General features: G+C 39.9%; 1 protein-coding gene across 1 annotated transcript; it reads left to right on the top strand.

Moving 5' to 3' along the window:
- The first annotated feature begins 5,023 nt into the window (after positions 1-5,023).
- LOC146515360 (transcription factor 12-like) lies at positions 5,024-17,424 on the top strand. Its single transcript, XM_085166883.1, has 13 exons — positions 5,024-5,228; positions 7,455-7,554; positions 9,271-9,413; positions 9,510-9,633; positions 9,730-9,800; positions 10,118-10,214; positions 10,312-10,385; positions 12,029-12,205; positions 12,969-13,086; positions 13,195-13,348; positions 14,967-15,196; positions 16,086-16,258; positions 16,365-17,424. The coding sequence occupies exons 1-12, from the start codon at positions 5,160-5,162 to the stop codon at positions 16,226-16,228; spliced, it is 1,500 nt and encodes a 499-aa protein (XP_085023009.1). The 5' UTR covers positions 5,024-5,159; the 3' UTR covers positions 16,229-16,258; positions 16,365-17,424.
- Positions 17,425-18,181: the final 757 nt, after the last annotated feature.

Below are 18,181 nucleotides of genomic sequence, written 5' to 3'. Positions count from 1 at the left end.
CATTTTATCACTGGAGAAAAACATGTGTGTAGGTGTTTCTATAACTCTGTGGTAGACTCATCATGATTATGTTGTGCAGGTGTCAGGAATCCAGGCAAGTGTTTGTGTTGTAGGGAGGTAGTTTTGAACATGCAGACATCTACTGTATGTATGTTATTGATGTTTTATTTGGTATTAGAATTCATCTTTTTTAAATCATCATATTTCATGTAATTCACTTTAGTTTTAGGATTATTACATTGTCCCATTAATGCGTTCGGGCTCGCGGAGCACCTGCAGCAGGTTATATAATACTGTTTTGGTAAATGGCTGTTTCAGTTGCTGTTCATGGAAAGTCCTGCCACCTATTTTACATCTGAGATTTAGATTACTGCCTATTATTAGATGTCATAAGTTCATATTTGTGAAGATTTACGTGGCCTTGTATTTACAGTGTTACCCGCTGATAAATGATAAATTATGGAAACATCTTGAGCGGCCAAATGTTACTGTAATAGGGCCAGGTTTGGATAGCGGGCCACTATTGGCTCACTACTGCTGCAGTGGTTTCGAGAGCTCATGAGGCAATATTATGTATAATAAGCTGTCCCATAGAAAGCACACACACGTGGCACAAATGTTGAAGTTTTTGTGTGTGTGTGAAATGTAAAGAATTTTGTTTGTCATAGGGATAAAACTCGATCCACTGCTGATTCAGTACAAACCGAACTTGAAAAAAAAAGTCAATATTCCCATGTGTTACTGAAAATAAGATGTTTATAACTTGGTTGTACCCTAAAACCTACAAGAGTATGAACAAAATGTATTACTGGCCTAGATAATCTGGAAAATTTACCCCATCTTTCCATTGCTATCACACACATCCATCAAATGTTGTCATCTCTAACTTGTTAACAACACCGGGGGTGTAGAACAGTGGCTCTTTATCTGAATTTCAAGAAAACGTTGTTTCCTTGTTAGTCAATGTTTTCTCACTCTATTTTTGACCTTTGGTTGCTGGCTACTCTGGACTGATTTATTTTACTGTCAATCTCCTGTCACTTCTGATTTGGGATAGAAGCCCTCATCTCTGCAGTCTTTGCCCTTGCTCATTCCTCCAAATGTTAAGTTTTGCTCAATGATCTCCTCAAAGTGGCATTTTGGTGGCCATTTCAAACCACACTAAAAACTTACACGTATCTAACCCTCTTCTTTTTAGGACATGAATTGGACTTCAAATATAAAGCCAATATTAAAACAAAGGATAACACAACAGAAGCCCAAGATTTTTTTTGATAATTGTAAGAGAAATGAACCAATGCAGGTATCCCACACAGTAGCTTATCAATGTTTTGTTTGTTGTACAGATTTAATTTAATGACATGCTTCCTGTTGATCTAGTTGGTGACATATAAGACTGGCGGTGACCTACAGCCGCTTCTCCTCATAGGTGCAGATGAATGTGGGACTGCGAGGTCATTGTGGCGGAGAGGACAGTCAGTCTGGATCTCACGTGCAGCCGCGGCCTGTCCAATCCTCTTACAACCCCCACTTCTTTCAGCATTCAGGCCAAGATCAGCTTGCTGTGTGCAGGTCTTATCCTGAGGATACAGAAGATCCTCGGTGCAAAGTCACGCCAGCACGTATCAAATGCCACGGTAACACATCTCCCTCATGATAGCTTTTGAGATGCATTCACTCACACACTTTTTCAGAGAGTTATCTGCACATATCTGCTCTATGGCTTTTAAATTTCATTGCTTCTCCAGATATAACCCCATTATAATGAAATCAACGGATAAATTTGCCAAATCAAACCATTTTATTATCTATTTGTATGCTATTGTCACCAAAACAGTTGTATTAGAAAAAAATAATTTATTTCTAATTAAAGAAATCCAAAGCTCATTAAAGAATTTGTTTAAGAGGTTCAAAAGAAGAAACACAACTAGTCAGTGAAAAAACCCTGATGATTGCTGCTGTTTAAAAAAATCACATGATAAAAAACTCAAATACAAAAAAAGCCAATTATTTAATTGATGAAAATGCTAAAAATCATCAGTGGCACTGTTATTTCTGGGTTCTGTAAAAAGAAGAAAAAGCACAAAATCTGTGCCTGCCACAAGGAAGCACTTTCAGTCATTTAACCTGTTATCAGACCCTCCGCTAAAAAAAACAAGGATCTGACCACAATGTGTTAGTACTTTTGCTCACTTTTTCCGTTGGCTTATCAGTTCTGTAACAGGGTGAAATATGGGAGTCCCTGCTTTGACGTCACTTACACAACCTTTCCCAGGCCAGGCTGTTATTACAGATTTTATTCAGTGTTTTTTCCCTTCATTTTCTTGGCATCCTGTGGAAGAGCGGATGGGAAATTCTGATGTCATCAACCTTGGCACAGCGGGACAGAGGAGCATGCAGACCCTCAGGGTGCCACTATTGGTGCCCATGTGTTTGTGCCCCGTAGATGGTGAAATAGATGGTGTGGTGCTGCCCGCCTGTGCTGCACCTGCGTCCCAGCATGCTGATTGATCAGTGTGGTCATGTGGAATGTCACCATCTGCTCCCGAGTCCCACTCACCCCTTCTTGTGTGAATGCCAATCACTGGCAGGAAGATAGTTATTTAAGCCATGTCAAATCAAGCGCATGGCGAAGAGCAATATGCCAACAACACTTGAAATGTGCGTTGCAGGCATAGTAAGCACAACAGCACATCTTACATAAAAAGACTAACCATAAGAGCTGCAGAAGAGGTGTTTACTTCTGGTTCCCTTTTCAGTTTCGAATTATCTTCTCACATCTATGCAAAATTCAAATTTGATTACTGAGTTTAGCAATCACGCTGTGCAAGTGTTTCTATGTGTTTGCATGTGTAATTCCTCATTTAATTTTGATCACGAGTCCTTATTTGTTCCCCCCCCCCCCACCCCCTTGGGTTTCTCTTTTTTTCTTCTTTTGTTAGCTTCTTAATGGCCAACAACATATCAGGGGGCCATCAGGAGTGACATTCCTCTTTGTGGAGCGTCATAACCAATGACATTTCAACCGTGGCAAAATAAAGATATGCAAATCGGAGCTCATTAACATTTGCATTACCTGTTTGAATAATCGCACTTCTGACAAGGCGGCAATTAGCTAAGATTGATGCAAAGTTCAGGGTCAGGGGACTGTATATATTTGCTCTTGGATCATTTGCCCAAGATATGTGTGAGTGTTGGTGTGTCAGATAGAAGAGCTGATCTCTGTCAGCGGAAAAGGTCAGTCAGTGGCCACTGGTGTACCTGAATACCTGAATTAAAATAAAAACAAAAACAGCAACACACAAATGTATATATATATATATATATATATATATATATATATATATATATATATATATATATATATATATATATATATATTTGTGTATTGTGTATATTTGTGTATTCTATAAATTTAGAGTAAAATTTATTTACTCTTTATGAACAGCATCTTTTTAATAAAGCACAGTCCTAAAGGTCAAGAAATTGTTGTTTTGATGAAGCCGAAGTGACTGACCTCCTAACCCAATTGAGCAGTCGGGATTAGACTTTACCTTAAGGAACCTGAGTGCACTGCACAGCTCACCTTCAGAACATAACATGTTTTTCTACTCTCAGCTGTATAGTTTGCAGTTTATTCAGTAGACAACTGTCATTAAAAAAATGCATATTTATAAATTGTAATTAAATGATCCCATAATGGGCAGCCACGGCAGACACCAGGTTAAATTTTTAAATATAAACACAAATTTCAAGATTCTAGGTCGCTGTTATTTTGGCCACTTTGCTCCCACTGCCCTGCGGTGTTACTGTAAACACTGGGGACGATGACTTCAAGATAAAGGCTTTGCTGCTGTCTCGCTTGGAATTATTTGATTGGATTCTAGTGAGGGCTCTTTGAGCCAAAAAGCTGTGCCAGGACAGTGTGCCACACTGTGCATCACGCCAACCACAGTGTACATAAGATCACACAACATAGATTTGCTTGTACTATTCAGAACTCATTCGCTTTATTAATCTTTTCCCCCCAGATATGAATTTGTGACTCCCAGATGTTGTGCCTTGAGGTGAGTCTAGGTGTGCACATTACTGCTGAAACTGCATAAAAAGCAATTAATTAGACTTAAAAGCACTTTAAGCGCAGATCAGTGGGTATGCCTGACAACAAAGAGCACAAAACTACAACAAACTACGTAATAGGTGTCCCGACAAAAGTGCCTTCACCTAATAATATGCAATTAAAGAACATCTCAGATCACATATAGGCCATTTTCCCCACAGGTGTGGCTTGACATTTTTTGGCTTTACCCTTAGTATGCTTTAAGAACCACCGGTGTAAATATCAGTTGTAGGGCATCAGACAGCGGCTTTGGCCTCAAACAGGATGTCTGACTGTTAATGTTACGCATCACCCAGACAGACCGCAGTATTAATAACCTTTAACCCAGCCGCTGGAGGAGCTTCTCACGCTACACGTGCCTACAAATTAAGACTAGTTTCTATTTATAAATGTGGGTCAGACAAGGGCGTGGTAGGCTGTCCTCTGTTTACTGGAAACCTCTACCTGTCTAACGGGAGATTAGTGCTCTCTGGTCCTGAGGAGGGGATTGCTTCCATGAGTATTTTTCATGCAGGACACAATAACATACAAAGAACAAAAAGTCAAGCATAACCTCAAGCGTAGTTTTTTCTTCTTCTTTTCTTTACCTTGCCCGGGTGTTTGCTCGGGTTTAGGTGGGATTTTCCTGATTGTTATTTTTTACTTTAAAAAAAATTCTGTTCATGTCCAGTCTCCATGACAATCAAAACTGTGGATAGTAAAATTAAAAAAGAGCAGAAAATGAAAACTATCTCATAGCCATGTTTATTTCACAACCATTTTATTTTAACACTAAAAAAAACAAAACAACAACAACAGGTTGCTCATAATATAGATGTCCACTCGGTAACAGCATCAACTCCCGGCCACCCCTCGCTGCTGCCTGAAATGGTCCTGCCCTCATTTGCATAAGTTGTCTGCGGGTTGCTGCATGACCAGCAGGGGTAGGTTAGGGGAAGGAGTGCATGTGGACTGTACACACATGAGTGGAGACACGAGCAGAGGAGCTGTGCGTGGACTGTATCGTGAGCCTGGACTCTTGCACTGAACCAGCAGAGTTATGTATTGCGCTCACCCCGTCTCTGGCGCAGGGAACAACTCACTGATGCACTGCTACAACATGAAACCAGTGAGTACATATTTATATATGTATATATATTACTGTTATATTTCTGTCATTTCCCCTCCCAAGGTTACGTGGGTGTGTTTGCTTATGGTGCATTTGCACTGTCCTCTCAGATGTTTGTTTGCTGTATCTGTGCCCTCATTGATTGAATAACCTTTTCTTTTTAATAGATGTGTTTTTAGCAGACTTGCATCAGCAGGAAAACCATTTGCATACACAACTTGTAAAAGTTAAAAGTGTTCTCTTTCCTTCTTTTTGTGAGAAACTTAAGAGTTGGTGAGAATTTTCGTTGCTTTATTGAGATCATTAGATGCACCACGGGTGAATCTGTACATGCTTCTCTATGAAAGGCAACAAAGAGATAGAGCTTTACATTTTAAGGATGTCTGTGCTTTAATAAGCTGTGTGCGTGATCAGAGCTTATTCTTTAACTTCTGCAGTTGCAGGTTAGAAGAGGACGAAGAGTTTGTGTGTTACTCTTACACTTGGTTTGATTTGTCATAATCAAAAGGAGAGTTATTGACAAATTACACACATCTTCACGCACACAATGCTAGTAGCATTTATTTACGTATAACTGTAATATCTCAGTGATCTTTCTCTTAAGGTTAACAAGAGAGAAAAATAAAACAACAAGCATCAACTTGTGCTTCCTGTTTGCTGCCAGAGTATCATGTAGTCAAGCCTAGCAGCAGAAAACATCTTGACATGAAGCAGATTGCTGCTATTTCTATTTGATTTAACCCCGCTATGTTAGAGCAGTCCCTCCACCACTGCAGCCATTATCAAAGGCAGCTTTGATCTCTGTGAGACTAACCATATCCAGACATCGTGGATCAGAGAGGCAGAAAATTGGTTGCATGTGGCTGGAGTTGGCCATGGTGGAGCAGAGCGTGGGCCCTGAATAGCAAGTTGAGCTTTTACTCATGCAGCATCGTAATGCTGTGTACTTTTACAATGGCAAGAGGTACTCTTGTTGTTTGCCTTTTTTTATTTTTTTATTTCCCCAACTTTATCCTTATTTATAGACTAAAAAACAAAGATTGTAAAGAATATTTATCCAAGATGATTTAAAACAAATGTCAACCTCTTGAGTATTTTAATCTCCTCCTTTTTTTTCTTGTGGGGCTTAGCTACTTAAAAAAAAGTCCTTTATCATTTGTGATGCCATGATTGATGGTTAATAAATCAATGCTATGCTAAAAGAGGGTGCTATGGTGACGGCTCTTCTCCAGTGGGGGCCAGAGAGGGCGTGCTGGGGCGGGGGTGTGACCATTATTAACGGGTCGCCTGCTATGCTGATGGTAAGGAGGACAATTGGCTTTATCCTCTGCCATATGCTGCCCATGGCGGCTCAGACGGGCCCAGTGTCGACAGGGGCTCCTCTGTTTGGCCTAGCCGACAATCACCATGGGACTCATGCCAGCCAGGGTCATGGCTCGTGTGTGTGTGTGTGTGCATGAGCCTGTGAGTGTGCACGCACAAGCCTGTGAGTGTGCATGCACAAGCATACTCAAGAGAGTCTTTAATAGCCTGCTTTACAGAACTTGTCGTCCGGGTAACTGACACCCCATTGATGCTGCGCAGGGAGGTTTATTTTCATTTCCTGGGGCACATCAAAGCAATGGAGAGAGGTGCAGGTGCAGCCCAGAGCTCTTGGTGTGTTTGAGTAAGTGAGCATGTGTTGGTCTGATTTTTTTTTTTTTTTTTTTTTTTTTTTTTTTTTTTTTGCGCATATGTGCAGTTTGCAGCATCAACACTTGTCAAGAAAGAATTAAAAATATAAAAAAGCTGAAGGTAGCTTTAGTTTAGTCTAAATCTACTAGCCGTTAACAATACTCCAACAGGAGAGGATCATTACGATCAGACTCTTTTATCTGTTCGGTTTCTGTTTGAGAACAATTCACAAGACCTGGATTTCAATTTTATTCGGGAGGGTGTCCTATCCCAGCCTTCTGAAGCCAGCCGAACCTGATCGTGATTAGGGCTGGGATTTCTCATGGTGAATGGTTCCTAAATCCGGATGAGGAGGTGCATGGATCTGCAGCTTATGGATTAGCGCAATAGCTCTAAGTGTGCATCAGCTCTCTGCTTTGTTTTCATAATACTGTTGCCTCATCTCGCACTCACAGTATTCACGAGTTAGTGTCAGTCAGATTGGTTTGGGCGATACTGAGACAAAGAAATTTATGCTCAGAGTTCATTTTATTCTCTTACTTTTCTTTTCAGGCTTATGGGCAGTCTCCTGGTGCAGACATCGCCACCCAGAACTCATCTTCACATCTGTCGCCCAAGGCCCCCAGCAATGTGTTTGCAAGCATGTTCTTTGGTGAGCTCAAACCCTCTTTACAATTCTGCAGCAATGCAGTCCGTTTTGATAACAAAATATAGGAAATAAATGCAGACTTAAAAACTTTATTATTTTACTACATATACTATCTACTTTCCTATACTTTAGTTGCAAGTTTATAGGTCTATATTTCATATTAAAATATACACGCTCTCTTCACCAGCTGTCTTCTCATAAAAATCTATTTTTACTAAAGTTCTCACTGGTTTTGGAAATATTGTTTTAGCGAATGCTTAAATTGGTGTTCAATATGAACTGGCATTCAGTATAACACTAATGGTGTGCTCGCTGGAAACCCATTAATATTCACCACAAACAGTCAGTGGGACAAGGAGTAAAGTTGATAGCTGGAATCAAGTTACCGTAACATATTTTCACAACTTACTCAAAAGTCCTATGATTTCACTCCTTTTTCTGTCTCTGTATTAAAGCAAAGTTAAACCAAAAGATCAAAAAAACGTGTCCTCCATTTCTGATTCTCACTGGAGAGAAGCCAGTCTGTGTGAGAAACACAGTTTTAAAGTGTAGCATGAAGAAAATTCTTTCTCCAGAGTTGAAATGCTTTAACTCACATGAACACAGACTTGCCTCGATTCACGTCCCCGGTTGTAAATATTGCATCAGTTACTGTCACTCCTTAAAGTTTTGGTTGTTTTGGTGAGAAGAGGTCAGAACAGTCTACAGCCGTGCTATTAAGTTCATTAAACATAATGTTTGCCATGTTCATCACCTCAGGTTAACCCAAACATTAACTCATTAGCCTGCAATACAGCTGAGCCTTATCGGTTTGGACATTTGGACTCATCATAATTCATTGCGAGGCAGATAGATGGTATATGTGCACCATAGACAGTATAAAAAACAGATATAGATACAGTAACATCACCCACGGCTTTCTGGAGTCGTGTTTTGAAATGTTGAGATGAGCCACCTTGATTGCAAAAAAACATTTTTTTAATGTGAGGACGTGATCATGGCTTGTTGATCTTAACTTGTTAGCCATTAAGTGTGTGGTTTCATGCCACAGTTAATGCTGATTTAAAGAATACTTAATTTTTTTTATTCAATATGACCCAAAAATGAGCGACTAAATCCATAAACTCAGCAGGAGAGCGAAGAAATTAAGACAGGAGGTCGTTTTTCTCATAGAATTCTAGAAGACCAAAATATTTCGGCACCCACAACTATCGCCATCTGGTGGCCTTCAGATAAAATACAGGTTTAAGGCGCTTCAGCTGTGTCTTCATCTTTCTGGAAGCTACGTCTGATTTTCAAACCGTCTGTGGAAGCTCAGAACATTTTTTTAAGTCTGTTATTCTGGTGTTTATTGTAGTTGTCAGATATTTTACTTACCCAAAAATCCAGCGGAGAGCATAAGTTTTATTACATTTTATTGGCAATCCACCCAGTAACTATGATATCTCAGTCTTGGGGGTAAAAGAATCAAAGAAATGCCTAAAAAGCACCATGAAGATTAAATGAAGTCTGTGTACTTCACTTTATTTAAAGATCCGTTTGTATTCTCAGCTAAGCAAATTCAGCTGAACATCATCGTGTCACACGTTAATGAGCATTGCTTTAACTGAATCTGGACTTCACTGATTTCATAGAGTGCCACTGTAGAGCTTCACGACCTGTCTGGCTGTTTGAGATGCTGCTCCAGTGCACGCTATAACATATTATTACTCATTTTAGAGGGGATGGGCAATTCGCCGGACATCTGGAATGCTGTAAATGGGCTGAACCAGCAGGGCTATGAAGGTGCACTGGGAGCAGCCACAACCCACCAAACACAGCCGGGGAGTTACAGCAGCCTGCAACCGGCACACAGTCACCTGGTGAGATTTACCACTGGGACTTTGGGCGTTGATAGCAACAAACTTCCTGACCCCTGTTGTTTTTTTTTAACTATGTGTTTTTCCCCCACTCTTCAGGACTTCTCTCCACATTCAGTGTTGGCTGTGGACATGAACAGGGCTCTCCCGCCCATGTCCACTTTTCATCGTAGCAATGCGGTCTCGCGCACTCCGTCAGTCAACACCTCAGAGAGCTCTGCAGGTCAGAAAATGGAAATGGATACGTGTTTTCCCTAATTTAACTGCTCTTTATCATGTGCTTATCTTGTATAATAAATATTTGATTTTTTAAATTCAGTCTCAGGGAGCCAGGGAAATGTGTCAGGACCATCACAGACAGGCGACACCTTGGGCAAAGCTTTGGCCTCTGTAAGTACCACCACCTCAATCCTATTAGATCTAAGTCCTGAGAGCCCCAGTGGTATAATGCAAAACTCCCCCACTGCCAGTGACAGGACACTGCACATTAAAAAGAGCTACTCTCATGCTGCACGACATTTTATTGGTTGCTCACAAGTAAAATGACCAGAATTCACGAGTTAAGTTGAGATTACGAGCCTATGAGGTTGCGGCAGCAGCTGTAAAGACCCATCCAGAAATGACAAGTTGTGCTTTTAAAATGATCCACGCCCTGGTCACACTCCTCCTGCTCCCCCTCTCTCCTTTTTGTCGCTGTCTGCTGTTAGATTTACTCCCCTGATCACACGAGCAGCAGTTTCCCCTCCAGCTCATCCACACCGGTGAGGTCTCCGTCTCCGCTGCCCAATTCAGCAGAACCTGCAGGTAAACTGGAGCATAGCACACGTCAGCGAAATATAATTTGCATCATCTATATTCTGTTTCCCTGATGTTTTAAATCCGGTTGTTTTCTTCTTCTCAGGTAGCAACATGTGGCCACGGAGTTCAGTTCAGGCGCCAGTCTCACCACATTATGAGTCTTCGCTAATATCGTTGGTAAGGAAGTAATCTGATATCACTGAAACTTTGATTATTTATTGAGTTACTTCATCACAGGGGTGGCCTTATGAAATATCTGGTATATTATAAGAAAGATTAAAGTGGGTGTGTACATGTGCCAACTTCAGCTTATTTCATGCCAATATAACAATTCTGATAATAATGTTGAAACTATTTGGTGCCATTAAAGGTTTGACTTTTGATGATGTTTCTTCGAGAAACAACTTAAGCCAAAGATTAATAACACAAAATAGCAGGTAATAAACCCCTAATCAAAATTAAAGCACACGCTTCTTGTACCTCACAGCGGGCCTTATTATTTCCAAGAAAAGGGCATTGAAACCCCCCAAAAGACACCAACAACACAAACAGAGGTCCAGCTTAGTTTCACCAGTTAGCAGAGGAGAGGCCTAGCAGGTATCCGTTGGCTCCAGCTGTGCAGGGACACCTGTTGATCAAGGAGAGCACACCCATAATTCTAGTATCGGGCAGATGAGTTATTTAAAAAATTTAAATAAAATCACCCAACTTTGAGTTGTTCTTCAAAAAGACAGAGACTGTCTTTTTGTAAACACATTTTTAATGTTGTAAACAACACGGGAGTCTCTGGATTTACCCTGAAGTTTTGGCTTGGTTATAACTTGTGATAACATTTTATAATACAGCCCACGGCTCAGGTGTAATTCCCCTGTAATTAATTAAATCAAATGTAATTTCAGTGTATTTAATTTGAAATTACAATGTAATTATATTTACCTACAAATACTGGTGGATAACAAGTCAGGTTTTAAAAGAAATAGCGCAATAATTACACATCAAGTAATTTTAAATAGTGTGTAATTTCCTGGTAATTTTGCAGAAAAACAAACAATATTTTGCCATCTTACATAATAAATATGCAGTATTATTTTTGGGCACGGGGCGTATGAGGGAGTTAATTAATCTTGCCTTTTTAAATCTTTATTCAGTATTCATTATGTTGATGTGTATGATGGCTGTTCTGTTATTTAATTGTTCTTTTTTTTTAATCCAAATGTGATCAAGGACTGTTTTCTGTCTGTAACTTAGAAGAAAAAATAAATACCATCAAAATTTGCAGGATTATGTAAACTTTTGATGACACAATTGTAACAATGAACTGTTCTAAATCCCTACTTTATATACCTACTATTAAATAGGAGGATGAAAAGAACATCCATCATGCACATCAGCATAATGAATATTAAATAAAGATGCAACAAAAAATACAACAAAGATATGAAATGCTAGCTTAACCCGCTCCATAATATGGCCCACGCTCTAAAAAGTACAGGGTACTTACTATGTAAGATGGGGCAGTGTTGCTTGTTTTCCTACAAAATTACAGTGATATTATGCACTACTTAAAATTACTTTGCAGTATATTTTAATTAATTACGTTGTTTCCTATAAAAAAAACTTAGTTGGCCCTTTATTCTGTTGTATCTAACTTAATTTTTTGTAGTGCATTATAATTATATTGTAATTTCAAATAAAATACGTTGAAATGCCATTTAATCACTGAAGGAACTACTTCTACTGTCTTGCTGTTTTGGGCAAGAGGGTTTGAAATTTAGAGTCCTCTTTGTAAATTTTGAGAATTGTCCCCCTGGTGTTTTCAGTCTCAGGTGGAGGATCGTCTGGACAGACTGGATGATGTAATCCACGTTCTGAGGAACCATGCCGTTGGCCCCACCGCTGGTCTGCCCAGTGACATCCACGGGTTGCTGAACCAGCCCAACCACGGCCACCCGGGCTCTGCCAGCACCCTGCCGCTCAACTGTCACAGTCCAGCAATGGTTAACAACCCTTACTTTGAAATATTTAAAGAAGGACAGGGCAGTGTGCATGGAAATTCCCTGTTGTGTGTGTGTGTGTATCTGCGCTGGCATTCAATTCCAGGAATTTTTCCACCCACTACGTCTGCATGTTTTCCTAATGTAAAGGTTGCTGTCCTTGAAACTGGAAACTGAGAACAATAGGAGCGCTATGATGTGCTGTCCTTGTGTGTCCAGTGTATAGTATGTGCAGACTTCTAAATCCACTGTAGGGTGATTGGGGAGGGAGAGGGGGAGGCAGCACGGTGCACTCCCATTCCACTATGTTTCCCTTTGAGCAGACCAGGGGATTTTAGCTCAGCTGGAGTGGAAGTGTATGCAAGGGAAAGGGGTTTTTAGTGTAATCCGCTGCGAGAGGGGGGTATTAAATTCTCTCACTTTTATTTTATTTTTTCCAAACGATGTGTCAGTGAATCATTCCTGAAGAGAATTAGGGGTATGTTTAGGGAGTATATAGTAGTTTAAAGGGAAGGATTAAGATTGTCTGAGATTAAATTAATTCTGTAGAGTGAGAGATCCGCACAGGGTCGCTTTGGAAATGAGAGGGCAGATGTTGTTTTGTGGCCGATTTGTCTCTAGCTTGGATACTATATGCCACTGAGTGTCTTAGAAAGATTTATGGAGCCCTGCAGTCACATTTAGAGGATCCCAGTCTACAGAATACTTAACCATTGACTTATGAACACATGAAGAATGGTCTTATGTCATTCTCTGTGTCATAAAGGTTGAAGCTGTCAGTATGAACAACAACCACTCCGCCTTCCAGGGCCGTGCGCAAAATGGTCACCCGTACCCAGCCAGACAGAGGGCCACCCTACAGCCTGTGCAAGGTGGAGGTAGAGGTGAGCTACCCTTCTCCCTCGCATTGCTTCTCCACCAGACTCGTATATTTCACTTTTTCTCTTTGTGAAAAAAAAAATGTTGTTTATGTTTTGTGTGATCGCCCACAGGTGGACTTGGGGTTCAGAGTAATCTAGAGCTTAAGATGGAAAGTGGGGAAATGGAAGAGATAATGCACACCAGCCATGGTCACAGTTCAGACAGCCAGAGATCAGATGAGGAGAGCGAACACAAAACACATGGAGAAAACAGTGCAAGAAACAGGTGAACACTCATGCCTTATCGTGTGTGTGTGTGTGTGTGTGTGTGTGTGTGTGTGTGTGTGTGTGTGTGTGTAAAAAAAAAAAGAAAAAAAAAAAAGAAGAAGAAGCAAACAGCAAAACAAAGAAAGGAAAAAAACTGTGTTCATTTGTTCAAAAAATAAAATTTTGTGTGTAAAGCCGGTGAAAAAACCCTGTCCAATTATGAAGACAAAGCACTTTAAAAAAAATTGGTTGGAATAGTTAATAGTAATTTAAATTAAATTTTAAAAAATATGTTTTAATTTAATTTTGTAATTTAAAAAAAAGTTACAATTTTTTGTTTTGTTTTGTTATTTTTTTTTTAAATAAACTACTTTTTAAAAATCTATTACAATAAAAGCCAAAAGCAAGAAGAAGAAGAGCTTTCCTGCCGTTTTGTTTCATTTAAAACACTGCCGGACCCCCTGCAGTCAAGAACAGCTGTGTCTGGACCAGCCTATTTAACTTAGCCTCATATTTCTTCTTCATGTTGCATTAAGTCGCAGTGAATTAAAGAAGGAAGAACAGCTGTCGGGACGTACACATCACAGTTAAGAGTTAACCAACAAAATCCCCAAACCACAAAGCAGTCTTTGTAAACTGTCTTACAACTGTCCCCTTTAGCCTCTGAGTGAACTAAGGTCTGTGTTCAGCTTTGCTGCACTTGCATTATTTATGACGCATGATTATAGATCTTGGGAAACCTTATAAAAAAGAATAAAAAGTATTTGTTATGTGACTGTGGTGATTTTAACTTGTACACCCAACAGTCAAAACCAAAAAGAACTCAATTTAAAATATATAAACCTGAGAGACGAGCGATCACATTTGTTTTGTCCAAAAATGTTTCAAATTAATGATAATTTTTTTAGCAGTTTTATATTCTGTCAATCCTCTTATCAATTAAAAGACTAACTGTCATTAAGTGTGGCCGGCCACGACAAAGGATGCTTTTGGTATTACGTGAGTCACAGAAAAAATTATGAGGCCTGCGTCAGAGAAAAATGATAGCGTATGTCTTGAAAATGTCACAGACTGGAGCTCCTGTCCTGGTGTCTCTACGTCCAGAGGTCTTTTCAGGCCAGACCTCTTCAGCTGTGATGTCTTGAGTGCATGTTTTTTATTTAGATCTGTAATCTAGTTGAGGGATATCAATGCTGACATATATGGACATCCTCCAGCATTATTCTTTTTTTGTTTGTTTGTTTTCTAAAATATTGAAACCAGATGATAACAAAAAGCAAAGCAAAATTGTTTCAATGTGATTCTAAGAATGGACATGTGAGTTCTTTTAAACACACATGTTTAAGGGTTATTCATAAATCTGCGGCTGATTAAATTATCTGCTGCCATTGTTCTATGGAAACCATTTTTTCACTAACGTTTTAGAGGATTTGAGATGATCCCTGGAGACTGGATCACGTAATCCTGGCACAGCGGCCAGCAGAGGGCAGAAAGACCCGGAATATATTCTGAAAGCAGTCTCGCTCACTTCGCTTTTCTCTGCTTCTTCTGGAGTGTCGGTTTGAATTAGATGAATCTTCATTTTTAAAAGATTCAGCCACACCTTTACCTGCGGGCTTCCTCTGTTCATGTCGTAGCATCCATGAGGATGAGGACCTGAGTCCGGAGCAGAAGGCTGAGCGCGAGCGTGAGAGGAGAATGGCCAACAACGCCCGCGAACGCCTGCGTGTGCGCGACATCAACGAGGCCTTCAAGGAGCTCGGTCACATGTGTCAACTACACCTGAAGAGTGAGAAGCCGCAGACCAAGCTGCTGGTCCTCCACCAGGCTGTGGCGGTGATCCTCAGCTTGGAACAACAAGTCAGAGGTCAGTGCGTGTTTGCTGCAGGGAGGCCAGTCTCAGATGATGATGGCACACCCACGATGAAAACTAGGCTTCAGTCAGTTATTCACAGAAAACTCCTTTAGTCTGTTTAGACATTTGTTTTTCCATATACATTTTTTGCCTTTACTGCTTCTGGTTAAAATTGAATGGATTTATATATATTTTTGGCCACATGAGGGCAGCACAGTAAGCCGCAAACACAGCATTATCTGACAGTAAAGATCTGTGAAGGAGAATATGCAATCAAACAGCCTATTTACACAGTTAGCAGATGGGAAGCAACACTAGCATATATCTTGAGGTGTGCTTGTGTCCTCTTGTTAAATATAGGCCCTGATGCAGCCCGATCGGCCGCTGAGGGGGAAATATGTGGCTGTTTAAATGCTAAATGCCATCTCAGTTCGCTTAGTCTGCCTGCTGTGCAAGAAATATCGAGCTTTTATTATTTTCCCCCCCTTTTTTAGCTGCTTATTATTACTGAATAGGTGACAGTATGAAATAAGCAAAAAATAAAAAAGCTGGGAGATGCTACAAGCCTAAAGGAAACTCCAGAAAAAAATATTTATTTTTATTTTATTAAACCTTTATTTAATCATTAATCATCCAGCAATAAACTATAAACAGTTCTTATTCTCTGGAGAGGATGCTTTCTGTGCTGCATGTTGTAATTTGACCTGTTGCTAATAAGAGAAGCTTAATAGTTAACAAGAAAACGTCTGTAAGGATGACTTATAAAGTTTCTAGCTTCTATTATTTTTAAAGCAGATTCCCAACATCTGTAGCACTGTTGCATAAATACAATAACAAGTATGTACTCCCAGTGTTTCCTATTTTAGTCTTATGCTAACGTGTTATTTGTTGGACTCCACAGAGAGGAATCTGAACCCGAAGGCAGCGTGTCTGCGGAGGAGAGAAGAAGAGAAGGCGTCTGCTGTCATGACGGACCCGCAGTCCATGCATCTTGCTTTTCATCCCAGTCTGACAGACCCGGCGAACCCCATGGGCCACCTCTGAGCACTCTGACCACATCGAGTCTACCATCAAGTATTTACCATCACCTTATATCAGCGATAAACTTTATGAACCATTTCTATTTGAGGGAATAATGTAAAGGACTTCCTCAAATTAATTTCCTGTCTTTGATGTCCAGATGCTGAGGGAAGAGCATCCCAGCTGTTTTGGATGTTTCCCATTTCTTCGGACTTTCAGACCGGGACAGTGAGGTCTTCTTCTCTGATTAGAAAGCGTGATGCAGTTGAACAATCATCTCCTAACTTCCCAAACCGACTCTTAACTTTGTGCCTGAACGTTACTTGTAACAGACAAATGCATTGTACGCTGCAGATGTTTTGTACATATTTTGTATATTTATTGATTATCCTTCTGTTGGAATATATCTGAATGGATGGAAACCAGTAGTAGCAAGGTGTCATCTGCAGTTTTTAATTTTGGCTTAGCCAGGTATGTTTCTGACTGACACTTTTACAGTGTGTTGATATTTACTGCAAACATTTGTGTTTTCCACCGAGCTCAGATCCACATTCCCACATTTGTGTGTTCAGACAGCAGATTTTACTTGTCCTGAAGTGTGTGTGTGTGTGTGTGTGTGTGTCTGTGTGTGCGTGCGCATATTGCTGCAGGGGTTCGACCATTCTGTGAATGAACAGATCTCCAAGAATGTTCTTTAACACGTGGACAACATCTGGCATTTGTAAAGTTGTTTGAATGTTATTTGTGTTCTTGCACTCTTAAAAGATTACACTTACTGAAACACTGGTGGACAGGAGCCCTCTTCTTCTCAGTGTAATCACTGCTCTTCACACGTAGTCAAACAAGCTCTTTGCATGTTTGAGTTTTTAATAGAACCTTTCATTTGTTTTCTAAGTTATATAAGTTATCTTTTATACAAATGTTGTGAATTTGATGATGTGTATTTGCTTTTGTCTCCGATTTTACTCGAGGCGACACTTTTTTTTTTGTGCAGTTTACTAGATGTAGCTACAGTTCAACCTCTGAGCAATACAATGTTACAGGATGATTGATGTCTTGCTTCTCACTCTGCTGAAAAGATAATACAAATTAAAAAAAATATTAATCCTGAATGATCTGAAATACTCTTATCATAACATGTACAGTATGTGTACAGTTTGAACTAGCCTACAGGCATGTGTCAAAATTATATTGTAGCAATAAATGTCTTTTTCAATGAATTTTACTCCCAGTTCTGTCTTTTTCACTCATCTTTAGTCCTTGTAGTTACCATTTTCGGATTCATTTTATTTTTTTTATTTAACACTGACCTAAGAGTCATTCGAGCATTTAAAAAGCATTTATTCAAGTGATAAACTAGTGTTCTGTCTACACACGGCATAGCAAGAAACCGAATGTATTTTAGTCACTTTGTTACTGTGAAAAAATCACATATTTTGTTCCCTGTCCTTTCTCGAATTTATGAAAACTACCAAGCAAAATTTGACAGGGATGAAGCTTTTCGCACCAAAGAACTATTTGCTGGTGTATCTTGGCATGGTGTGCTGTGTGTCTTTAAGTAATGCGAGGAAACTGGACAAGTGAAGAAGAATCTGAAAGTCATGCCAGAAATGGTCTCAGTGGAAGGGTGGCTATTAAAAGCAGGAAACAAGGATGGAAAGTCTGCAGCACGCCAAATTACACCAGAACTGCATTTAAAATCAGGCCTCATAGTGTGATGAATCCAAATTTAAATAATCTTCGGTTTTGTATGTAGGAGGTCAAGAAACAAGTACAACAGTGAGCGTCTGCGGGCATCTGTGAAACACGGTGGTGGCTCTGTCATGGTTTTGGCTTTCAGCTAGGGGTGCTGGGCATCTTTGACTGTCCTTCATGGAAAACTTTTCCTGAAGTCTACTGAAAGAAATAACATGAAAACTTGTCTAAGAGTTTAGACTGTGTTGAAGAATAAAGGCGGTGATAACAAAACTTGTTGAA

Source organism: Neolamprologus multifasciatus, chromosome 7 (genome assembly GCF_963576455.1).
Source record: "Neolamprologus multifasciatus chromosome 7, fNeoMul1.2, whole genome shotgun sequence".
Lineage (NCBI taxonomy): Eukaryota > Metazoa > Chordata > Actinopteri > Cichliformes > Cichlidae > Neolamprologus > Neolamprologus multifasciatus.
This window is presented reverse-complemented; position numbering and strand designations above follow the sequence as displayed.